Source organism: Ambystoma mexicanum, chromosome 6p, assembly GCF_040938575.1.
Source record: "Ambystoma mexicanum isolate Mex_15411 chromosome 6p, UKY_AmexF1_1, whole genome shotgun sequence".
NCBI classification, from domain to species: domain Eukaryota; kingdom Metazoa; phylum Chordata; class Amphibia; order Caudata; family Ambystomatidae; genus Ambystoma; species Ambystoma mexicanum.
Window position 1 is genome coordinate 999,264,401 of NC_090935.1, and position 12,615 is coordinate 999,277,015.

General features: G+C 44.7%; 1 protein-coding gene across 1 annotated transcript in view; it reads left to right on the forward strand.

The window, feature by feature from the left end:
• The window catches only part of PHAX (phosphorylated adaptor for RNA export), a 229,615-nt gene that overhangs the window by 172,482 nt on the left and 44,518 nt on the right, over positions 1-12,615 (forward strand). Inside the window, exon 4 of the mRNA XM_069625600.1 lies at positions 2,365-2,448. Within this exon, the coding sequence (XP_069481701.1) occupies positions 2,365-2,448 (84 nt within the window). The remainder of the gene's footprint in view (positions 1-2,364; positions 2,449-12,615) is intronic.

Below are 12,615 nucleotides of genomic sequence, written 5' to 3' on the forward strand. Positions count from 1 at the left end.
AAGCCAGCAAAGTTAAATGGTGAGGAGAGCGAGCGTTGAAATGACCGCTTTTCTGAGAGCCTGGGAGATGAAGAGTGCAAACACTGAACGGTCAGCATACCCAATAGCCTGTTGAGAGGTGGCGTGACCCTGAGAGAATCTGGGTGGGCAGCTGGCCCATGCAACAATGCTGAGACCAACCAAGGGAAGTTGCTGCAAGTGTCAGCTCCCTGGTGAGTGATCAAGGAAACAAGAAGTGTGAGGACCCTCGCGAGAGACGCTGAGGAAGTCTGCTCGCAAGTGCAGAAAAGAAACTGAACCGACACCAGGCCTGTAAGATCCCCAGGACAGTTTCCTAATGAGAACGAAGGTAGCAGATGGACAAGGAGACATGAGAAGTATAAGAAAGGGTATTATACAGACCGAATAACTCGTCTCTGTACAAATGAGAAAGGAAAGTTATAATATTGGAACTGTGATGAAACGAGCAGGAGAACCATAACGGTCCTTGAAGGAAAGTTGAATGCAAGTGAATGTGAACTGTGGTTGTTTGGGGAAAAGAACAAAACTGTTCCCCTGAAGGAAATAACATTGGAGGTATTAAAATTGAACTGTGCTAATACAAGGAAAGGAAGAATGTTTCCAAAGTGGGAGGTGAATGAAGGTGAGAAAAGCCCAGGGTCACCATTAATACTTTAAATAAAAGCGAGAGATACAGAAACCCTCAATGGAGGGGATAAATCATGGAATATATCTCTGCCCTGGAAATAAAGAAAAACATGCAAGGTGTCCAAAGCAGAAGAGTGGACATATGAAAGAGTATATCAGGCGTTAACGGCCCACCTAGCCTATACAACAAACAAGTTGACCAAAGACTTGCCAAAAGTGGAAAGCAAATTGTCTAATGTAAGAAAAGAATAATCTGAACTGACAGTTGCCAAAGAAGAGAACATATATTGAGAAGCTCAGCAGGAAATGGGAGTCCATCTCCTGACTTCATTTTGTTACAATAGTGATAGTGTCAGATATCAGTTTTGGACGGTGGACCGATTGTCTTTGGACATTGAGCAAGACGACGGATGAGCAGCTTAGTTATTCTTTTAGGTACGGAACACCACATAGACATACGGATAGATGGCCCTTTTTTATTTTGTATGTAATAAATCTTACTTAAAAATGTCCGCTGAGTCTGCGTCCTTCTTCTGAGCCATCACAGTACCCAAAACTCTATTTGTCAAACAGGCTATTGTGCCGTATGAAATAAAGTTGCTTGACAAAAAGAAAGGAGACTATTGGAGAGATTGTGTCTTCGTTTGAGTCCCAGAGTGATTTCATTGCAGGCCCAGAATTTGGTGACAGGGGGAAAAGGGGAAACTATTTGAGGGGGATGAGTGGTATATATAGGCGTTGGGTGTAGGTTGAGCAACCAGTGTCGCCTTCGTGGAGAAAGGAGGATCACGATACTGGTGGGGGAAGGGGAGTAGAGAGGATTGATAAGTATGCATGCAAGAGGGATGCATGCAGTCATAAGCGTACGGGTAGGGAAAGAGGGTGGTTAGTTTAGGAAGTAGATGAGGATACACAAAATCATGGCAGCTGGAGAAAAGCAGAGTGCAACGAACTTGCATATTTAGGTAGACCCTGGCAGGGGCACGGGTGGTGATTAACAACACCAAAGCAGAGTTGGCACTAAGCTCTTTCTGGCCTTTACATGAAGCCTGCTGGAGTTGCCCTTTGCAACATCTGCCCCTTGGCATTTAAGCTGGTTAACCTGTGAAAACTAAGTAGGGAAGGGAGGAAGTATGATGCACAAGAATGCCCAAGATGGCTTACACCAGGTCCAGGAAGCTGCTGTATGCCTCTTGGTCTTGTAAGTAGAAGTGAGCTGAGTTTTTCCAGCAGGCCCCTCCAACGCTGGATATGGTCCTCTGTAATGACCGAATGTGAGAAATGACACACAGGCCTTTCCACTTACTGTTGTGAAGTGTCATGTGAACCTCTGCAGAGGAAGTGAAAGTTAAGTTGCTCCTACTTGCAAGTGACTTGGCTACCTGCTTTAGCTGCAATACCCATATGTAGTGGACTATGCTAAATTGCAGGCTGTCTGGCTGTAGCAATTGATCTTAAGTCACCAGTGCTCTCATTCATTTTGTCTAGGTCAAGTGACTCGTCTTATAATTCACCACTGAGTATGTTTCTGACATATTTAATAGCAGGTCTTAATTATCGTCTTCCTACTGTAAGTAATTACCATTTTAAACAAGGTCATTGTATTGCAGCATGCAATGTTGTAGTTGAACTGGGTTGCCGATTACAGTTGATGCTGGTGTTAACAAACTAGTTATGAATCACAAATTATTTTTTTTGTTTGCCGTCTTCACGCAGAATGGCAGTAGGAGAAGAACACCGGGTGGCGTTTACCTCAACCTGTTAAAAAGCACACCAAGTATCACCGGAGAACAAATAAAGGTAAAGAAACCAATTTATTTGCAGCAATATTGAGAGTAACACTTTTAAGAACTGTTTGTGCCTTCAATATGTTGTTGTCCCTGGCAAAGGCATTGTATTCAACTGTTTTAATCGTAATGAATGCAACACAAGCAGTTGGTGATGGATAAATGAAATTCTGAGATCAAAATTAGTTAAACATGGTTTTGTGTTGGTCAGTAAACGAAAACCCTCTGGTGTGCTCTAGGAAAGATCTTTGTCCTAGCCTCTCCACAGCACCATCTGGTACCCATGATAAAGTTCTTACACTCCAACGACAGGGAGTGGTGTGGAACAATGCACATTTTCGTTTTGAGTTGCACTTAATTTAGGTCAACATTATTCCCCGCATTTTTAGTCCGTGATTAATCCCGCATCATGTTTGGCCGACTCAAGTTTTCTCTATGTAGTCTCCTCTGTTCATGTTTTCCTGCTAAATTGTCGTAATAAGTAATGATCCGGTGTGGTACGTACCCTTTTAAAGAAGGAAAGCGGTTGTGGCATAGTTTTCGTCTTAAGCATTGAAGGCAAGCGTCCCCAAACAGCACGATCCTCCCCGCAATGAGAGACAATGAAGGACTCTCCCAAAATGGGAATAAGGCCAAGACAGAGTGCGGGTGAGCGTAAATGGGAGTTTATCAATCAGAATTGGGCATGCAAAGAACTCTGCAAACTCCGAGAGCGCTCTGTCTGACAATAGCAAAGACAGGCGTATATATTTACAAAAAACGTCATCAAAACCTACATACTATAGGGGGCACAAATTCATGGGGATTGGGTGGCGACGACTAACTATAGGTGCTGCTGTGATGTGGTTGGCTTTGGCTGGAAGACGTCATTGGGCAGCCTCGTGGGTTGGGCTGGGCCTGGCCGGGTGGCGGAGTTCATCCAGGCGGTGTTGTGGGGCCATCGTGGCCAGTGGCAGAGATGAATGTCTCTTCCTGACTTATTAGCCCTATTCCATGCACACCGCAGTCATTCAAGCAGTTTTAGTGTTATCTTCTTCAGTAAATCTTACAATAGGTTATGCAACAGGTTAATGCAACACAGGAGGAATGCACCTTGTGAGGGGACTGGAGGCAATACGTCAGGGCATGGTTACCAGTGTCCTGTTGACCGGGGCCATAGGTCGAGGGGCTAAGCTTCAGGGCCTGGCACGGGCGGTACATGTCTTTCTGCCTTGTTAGAAGTTGTTATGGATGTTCCGCTGTGTGTTGTCAAAGTGTGGGGTGTCTTTATTGCACAGGGCCGTAAGTCTGAGGTGGTCTGGTGGGTTGTGAGGTTTACTGCTATGCTGTAAATAATGCAGGTGGCGGGTGGTGGCCTTGGGTGCTACAGAGGGGGTTACAAATCTTTGAAGCGGCTCCAGTCAGGTTTGGGGGAGGTAAAGCAGCGCGGCGCGGTCTCTGCTCTCATGCCCTTGGCAGCCTTCACAGGGTGGGGGGGGGAATGGCCTTGCAAGTATTTCACAAAGGTATCTCCCTCGTGTGTTGCTGAATACAAGTAAAGACATCGCAAACATTTGATCACTTTCTATAATACTTATTTAGAATCACGTCAAAAACATGCTTTTAACCTTTGCTGGGTGCGTTTCGATTATACCCAGATCGAGCATCATATTTGTACATTACACTCTAGCAGCTACAGTGTTTTAGTTACATGCATATACATTCGCGGTAAATGAGGTAGTGGTTAGATCAGTGGAGTACATAGAAAACGACCCGCCACCGTCCGTGACGGTGGTTGCATATGAGGGGCTCAGACATTCACACATGATACGTGCACTCTTGCGCATTCTTTAATGAGTTCATAGTATAGTTGCATCCGCTTTCTCGTGTACTCTAGCAGCATTAGCTTTAGTTATGGCGCGAGCCCATGGGGTGTAAGTATCTCAGTAATACGTGTAACAAATAGATTCTTGGTGCGTTCCTTTATTATTAGCATCCAACTGCAATGGTGTATGTTCATTGTTGCTTATATCATGGGGGCATGATCTCTTTTTAATTATACATCTTACAGGCTTTTATAAGATAAGGGATTTTATGAGAGGAAAGCATCCTTTGCAAGTAGTTTAAACATAAATATATGAGGATTGTCAGGCCTGTGACGACCATTTTACTGTTCATTTTATCTTGCCTAAGCCTGCTGGCCGGGTCATGCTGGGAGCGATGATACGATACACTACGGAAGGTGACTGTTACAATGTTAGAGCATTACACTGGCTCATGTCCTTCTGGTTCGTGGGAACGGGCTCGCAGCGGATCTACCAGGGTGCTGCGGCAACAGGGATGTTCTCCAAGGGTGGGGGCCGCGCTACAGTGCGCTGAGCTCACACCATCTTTACTGGGCAGAGAATGGTTTTTGGGCCTAACTAAATTTGTGTTGTGATCAATAGATGTGGGCATTCGATATGTGCGGGCAATTAATACGTGCGGGCAATGTCTCCAGTGGGCGTGCCCTCCACCACCTGGGCCCGGGTGGCACGAGGAGACGCCCAAGAGAGCCACAGTCCTCACCTGGGGAGAAAGTGCAGGCGAGGGGGGTCGTTTTGGACCAGTCCTCCCCTACAGCATTTAAAGAAAACACCAGTTTACCACACAAGATGTACCTTTCTCTTCAATTGGCTTTTATGCACTTAGTCACTTGTTCTGCACTTGTCTCAATGCTTCCTTTTGGGAATCTCCATGCAGTTTTTTTGCTCAGCTATTGCTTCTAGCTGTCTTGGAAACATCCTTGCCCTTCTGCAAGAAAAAGGCAGGAGACTAGTATTGTAGGTTAGTTCAGTGCCTTGCAGGGCACTGGCCAGTTGTAATGGTGAGAGGGTCTCAACCCAGCATTGTACTGTAGTCCGCGAAGCCAATGGGGTCTGGTCTGAATGTTTTTTTTCTTCCAGCTCCACTGTCTATTCAGAGATATTATACAAACCTCCAGATACTGGACTATTCTGCAATGTTCTCAAACTCAAAAGGCTAGGTGCTAGAATGTAAGAAATCAGTACCTCTGTCTGCATGCCACTGCTCCGTATTACCATCATTGATTCAAAATCCCCTTTAGCCTCACCTAGTGCTCTCTCTTAAAGATTGAGATATCTATAGCAGTATCTGATTAGAGGTCCATGCTTTCTGCAAGAGATCAACCCCAAACCAGGACCCATGTATTCATATCCTTAATCTGTACCCTCCTGTTGCCTCTCGACCAATCAAAGCTTAGAACAGAGGCTATTTTGGAAAATAGAATGCTGTGTTCTAATCTTTCATGATGCTTAGACCTCTTATGGTCTTTGTGATTTTTCACTTGCCTCTCTCCTGCTCACCAGATCTTGACCAGCATCTTCTCTGATGCTCTATTAGCTGAAACCCATGGCTCTCTATTCAGAATAGAAATAGAAAATAAATAATTTTTAAGGGTATTCTTTCTTTTTCCATAATGGTGATGAAATGGTTTTTTCTTCATCTTGGAGAAACGTGTGCAAAGATTTCTCCAGAATGGAAATGTAAGTACAGCATTCCGGGTGCGAAAGGACATTTAAATCTGAAACAGCTTAACAACACCACAACCATCTGCCCTATTAACTCAGGCGTTGGGTCTCACCAATGATTTAATGCCTAATTGGCGTCTGAATTCTCAGCCATCCTAATTATGTCCACCTCCCTCATTTTTCTGTGTTTATGGGGATCCTCTACACGTTTTTATACTTTCTCTTTTTTTTAAAAAACATATGTTTATTAGTTTTATAAATCAACATATCCTCAACTAGTATAACTTATCCCTTTAATTGCGCCGCCTGGTAGTATTTCTTGAAGTGGGGTAGCGCCACCCCCCCCCTCTCTGGTTGGTGCTGTGAGGATCGCCCTAGCTATTCTCGGGGTCTTCCCTTTCCATATAAAGGATGAGATCGCTTTTGATAGGCGTCCCCCACACCTTCTTTAAAACACTATCGGGAGAGCCTGGAAATAGTTTAGTATCTTTGGGAGGATGGTGATCTTGACTGATTGTATTCTGCCCCACCAAGAAATCAGTAGTGGATTTCATCTTTCTAGGTCTCTGGGAATGTTTGCTAGGAGCTGCGGGTAGTTTTCTCCATATAGCTGCCCTATTTTGTGGGTTATTCTTATTCCTAGGTATGTTATACCCTTTCCTACAATCTTAAGCCCCAATAAGTTGGCTTCCATTTCTATCTTTTCCCTAGCCCCCGCCAAAACTAGGATTTCAGACTTTTTCCTATTAATCTTTAGTCCTAAAATGGCTCCAAAGTCTTCTAATTCCCTAACCACTGCTGGTAATGTCTTCTCCGGATCTTCTAAGGTTATCAGCATATCGTCAGCGTATGCTATTACTTTGTGTTGTGTTCCTGCCATTTCAATCCCTTTGATATGAATGATTTCCCTTATTTTTATTAAGAAGGGTTCTAAGAAGATAGCGTATAATAATGGGGAGAGCGGGCAGCCTTGTTTTGTTCCCCTGGATATTCTTATCCTGTTTGTGACCTCTCCATTGACTGCGACTCTACTGGATGGGGAGTTATAGTTCGCCCTGATTCTAGCAATATATTATTCCCCAAATCCCATACAGGTTAACACTCTAAACAGCATTGGCCGTTTTACCCGGTCAAAACCCTTCTCGGCATCTACAGAGAGTAGTATCGCTGGTGTGTGTTATGCCTATTTTTTCCACTAGGTGGCTAAGCCTTCTGAGATTATCATGGGTTTGTCTACCCGGGATGAAGCCCGAATGGTCCAAGTTAATTAGTTTTTGAAGGAGCGGGAATAGTCTTGCTGCTAAGATCTTTGTATATATTTTTGCATCCAGGTTAATCGGGGATATGGGCCTATATGACTCTGTGGATGCCGGGTCTTTCCCTGCTTTATGGAAGACTAACACCTTTGTCTCGTTCATTGTGGGTGTCACGTTGCCGCGATCTTTGAATGAGTTTAGTGAGAACTGGGGTTAGCTGGTCTGCATATTTTTTATAGAATGGGGCCGTGAAGCCATCTGGGCCGGGTGCTTTATTTACTGGGAGTTCTGTTATTGCTTTTTTAATTTCCTCTTCACTAATTGGGTTCTCAAGGGCCAGTCTATATTCCTCTGATATTCGTGAGATGGGGAGGGCTTTTAGATATGAGTCCTGTGCTTCCACATCCGGGAGGTCCGAGGAGTATAGCTTTTGATAGTATTCTCTAAATGATTCCCCAATATCTTGTGTGCGCATTTGTAATTCGCCTTTAGTGTTTCGTATGGCCTTTATGGTCGTAACTTTGTTTTGCGCGGAATTGTCTAGCTAGGAGTTTATCAGCTTTGTTTGCTTTTTTTGTAGTATCTCTGTCTTAGGTAAAGTAAGTTTCTTTCTGCCCCTTTTGTGCACAATAGCTCTAGTTGGCCCTGTGTGTTTCAACGATTTCTTTAATGCCCTAGTGGGGTGGGTCAAGGTTTTCTCTTGTTATATACTTTCTCTTTTAAGTACCTTACCCCTATCCATGCTGCGAGAACAGTTTGTTTAGCTAAACTACTATCAAAGATTGGGAAACAATGGTCTTTGTGTACTGACCGGTCTTCTTAGCAGTCAAAATTTGTAAGACTGTTCCGTAGATTCTAGTACTAGTCTCTACTCCCACTGTTGAAATGTACTTGTGTGCTTCTCACCATAATTTCTGAATGCTTCCTCAACCCAACATTTCTACTATAGCCTGTCCTTCTGTGGCTCTCAGGCAATCTGCTGGTGTGATTATCCAACCCATTCTTTTTATTTTGCTCCTGCAATAGGATGTGCCCTATGTGTAGCTTTGTCCTAACAACATTTTGTCACTCACATTCTTACTGCTTCAGGAGACTAAGGCCCATCACTACACCTCCTGCTCACACATAGGTTCCACGGTTTCCTTCAGCTTCCTCTAGTTGTTTGGAACAAAGGCTATTGAGGTATGTATATTGTCACAGATGGCCTAAAGAACACACCAACTCTCAAACTTCAAAGGTTTTTATTGTAGAAATTGAAAAAAGGGTGCGCTAAGAGCCATCCCAATCTCTCTTGTTTACTGCGTGCCATTACCTTCCTCCACCCCAGGATGGTCTTTAGATATCGATAGGCATAATATTAGACAGTAGAGGTTATCTGTTGGTGATGGCCTAAGGGCTAAGATGATTTCTAATGGATTATGTCCTCCCACGGAGTCCTCATCTTTGATATAGCTGTATCCTGCTTTGCAATCTCTGAAAGAAATGGACAGCAGAGAGCGCAATGCGGCATGATAACCCTAGACGGTTACCATTTCCGTGTCCGGACATGATGTTGACGATGGTATAAATAGCACGCACTTTGCTTGTTGCCTCAGTTCCGTTTCCACTGTATGCAGAGCACGCGCTCAGAATGGTTTGACTCGCCTCAGTGATACTCTTCGACTGACTTATTACTTTCTGTGATTTATCACAATGTCTATTCTGAAAACGGGCTTTAAGAGGTTTGCAGACTGTGACTCAGAGAGGTCAATCACTTATCTGCACAGTATTTGTCTCTGGTGCCTCGGTGAAGAACATGAGGTCATTGAATGCGGCTCCGGCCAATCAGTTAACAGTAAGACCTTGAAGCAGAGACAGTCGATGCTCACCCTAGATCGGTCTGTATTTAAATCTCCGTCTTCCACACGTTCCACCGGAGGCAAGTCTCCAAAAAGGCCCAAAAAACTCTCCAGATATTCAAAGCAATTGAGTTCCAGGACTGAGCCCAGTCACTCTTCTTTGTCGTCACGGAAGAAGCCTAAAATACAACACCATCGTTTGCCACCTTCAAATTCCTTGCCTGACAGATGTTGCATTGTTTTTCCCAAAAAGAATGCCCCAGCGGCCAAACGGGAACATTTCTGTGAGAAAATGATGGAAGTGTCATAGAAAGCAGCCCCTCCTGATTCCTCAAAAGAGCTAAAAAAGGCTATTGATCCCACCGCATCTTCCAAGACCAGCAGCAAAACAAGTAAGACTGACATGCGTGCCCAAAAGTCTGAGTATGAATACCTCGGATTTCTGCATCGACTTCTGAAATAATATGGAAGTCAAACGTTTCTGTGACTTCCTCCTCGAAGTCGAAGGGACTTTTGACGTCGACCTCCGAGTCTGCTCGGAGATTCAAACCCCAATCTGACTGATTTCTTCAAATACTTTAGGGCCATCTTCAAGGAAGATGAGGAAGACTACGTCATACCCTTTGGATATTAGGAACCCCTAATGTTCCAGAAGATTTTGGATTGATCTCGTCTAGAAGATTTGGCTTCATGTTTAAAGGAAGCCAGTGTTCTGCATACTTCCCTTGAGGTTGAATTTGACAAACCAGATGTCCACGTGGCCTATAGCACTGTCATGAACAGTGTGATTGAATATTTGCAATGGGGGCTGGGTGGTCCTGAAAATGACATTACTCAAGATGATTTGACCGACATCTTAGATGGAGGCCCTTATAAGGAGTCTGTGCTGCCCTTCCATACAGTACTAAAAATATAATTTTGGAAACCTGCCAAAAACTAGACACCACTCTGGCTGCTAACAAAGATTAGATGAAGTGTATAGGCTACCTTCTATGGATCCTGATTTCCTCTCTAGACACCCAACACTAGAGCGCTTGGTTGTACGGACGGCAATCTCCTCTTCAAAGACTGCTACTTATCTGACCATTCCTCCAGATAGGGCCGATAAGGGATGCCGCTTTCGAAAAAAGAGTATTTACTGCTGGAAGCGCGGCATTAAAAGTCATTAATTCATCATGCACACTAGCAAAATGAATCTATATGTTGTGGAATACAGTTGCCCAAGCCGCAGAAAACCTTCCTGAAGGTGAGATGGGTTCAATAACCTTGTTAAGGATGGTAAAGAGCTTCTTGTCAAGCTCTTCAATCGGGCCTACATGCGTTAGACTGCGTCGGCAAATGTATGGACTCTAGCACAGTAATCAGGAGATTGGCTTGGCTACATAAGTCTGGGTTTGCACCAGATGTTCAGTCAAGGCTCCTAGATACGCTCTTTGATGGGTCCAACCTATATGGCCCAAAGATGGATAACAGCCTAGAGAAGTTGGCTTCAGAGGCTGCAGCAAAATCTTTGGGGATAGCCATTTGCCAGCTGCAACAACACCCGCCTTTGCAGGTCTTGAGAGCACAGTTCTTTTGCTATTAGACCTCTTTTGGCCAAAGGGGAAGGGGTCGGACTACTGTGATGAATCAGAGGATGTTGTTGGTTCTCCCCATGGGGCCCGGGTATTGTGTCCACAGTACAATAGTGCCTCTGGGGGTGGTGCACCAAGGGAGGATCACATGGGGAAGGAAACCCCTGTTTGAAAGAACACCGTATACCCCTCTGTTATTAAATTTAAACCCTTCTTCAATGCTAAGTGCTCCTTCCCCTTCTTTTAATAGGGTTAATATGTTCTCTTATCAAGTTACTCAACCTAATATCCTTGGCAAGACTAAAACATCAGAAAATGCAGAGTATGCTACATATAGTTATAATGTTGGTACTGTGAAGATGACCAGGAGTCCAATAAGCACTCTAGAGAAGCTGAGTGAGCATTGTAGACTGTGTGTGTGATTGTCCCAAAGCGATTCAACCATCCAGCGCAGGAGTGCAAACGGAGCTCAGTTGAGACACTGAGGAAAACCTGTCCTCTGAGGAGGAAAACTATCACCGGTGCACCGACAGAGCAGACTAAAGCCAGAAGGAAAACTGTGGGAGGAGGAGAGGGAGAACCTGAGCGTGGTCCAGGATGGAAGGACTGCTCTGGCTATTGTTGAGTCAAGCCTCCAGGAATCCCAGGCACCGGCAAAGGGCCTGAGAGAGGGAACGTGCAGCTGGGGAGAAGCAGGCTTCTGCAAAACCGCTGCAGACCTCATCTGATCCCCAAACGCTACCATAGTCTCGAGAAGGGAAGCAGCTGCTCAGGGAAACGCTGGTAGTGTAACAGACAAATGGTACACTGGTTACCCGAGAGCTACTAGAGGTCCGGGGAAGCAAGAGGGGGTCGAGTTTAAGATGGAAACTGGAATAAGAGGATCTGAGACCCTGGGAACATTGCGAGTCTGGGACCCGCACCAAAGGTGAGAGAATAATTAATCAAAAATGAATCCTACGCTTGGCAATGGGAGTGTGCCAAGTTGTTGTGATAAAACCATGTGGATTCAAGAAAACTATTCTTGTGAATTGTCCAGTGGCATTTGCTTAATTCAGACCTGAGAGGCCCAAAAGGAAAACAAAGACCAAGAAGGAACCTCCGGGAATGGATCACGACCCTTTGTCTGGGAGTTCTACATTTGTGAACATTTCTTTATTTTTTTTTATCAGTTTTGATTACCTGAGAGACTGGGAACTTTTCTGTTTGTTGGAACCACAATGAATACTTTATTTTTAGAAGAGATCATACTTGCACAGTTGACATAAGTTATTAGTGTTGGGGACAGAAGAATGATTTTGAAACCCGATGGGGATGGACATTTTAGTTTTGAACATTCTGGTTGTTTCGTTAGTTTTCTTTGGGGCAGGGAAACCCCCTGTGAAAGGATGAGGCAGACAGCCGCTGATTTAAAGGAACTTAAAACGGCCTTTATTCAGGATCAACAAAATAAAAAATAAAAATGATGATTCAAAGTTCTCAAATAGTCTTCCTCCTCTGTCTGTGATCCGGATGAACAGTGATAAGGTGACGCCTAGTCCTCGTATGCCCAGAGCGTCTCGGGTGCAGTTCTCTCTCCCTCTCCTCGGTGTTCTGCAAGCGATTCGGAAAGATACACACAGTCCGTCATTAGTTTCACCCTTATATAGGGGCTGAGGTTGTTTGGACCAATCGGGGCTGTTTTGTATAAATATCCCCACAAGCCCCGCCCTCTTTCTCTTTGAACCAGGTTCGCCATCCAGCCTCGCCCATCAAAGCCGGTAACTCGCGGGGTACCTCTGCCTCCATGCCAGCCGATACAACTAAACCTTCCAGAGCGTTGTTTCCCAACAATGAAGGTGAGTGACACGTGTGGAATGGGGACCGGGAAATGTTCATTACCCTGACAGCGTCTGTTGTTCTTTTCTGTTTGTTTGTGAGGGAAGCCGGGTGGCATACAGGCGAACGGGACACGGGAGCGTGTAAGGCACTGTAACACTTTGCCGTGTATTCATGCTGGCCGG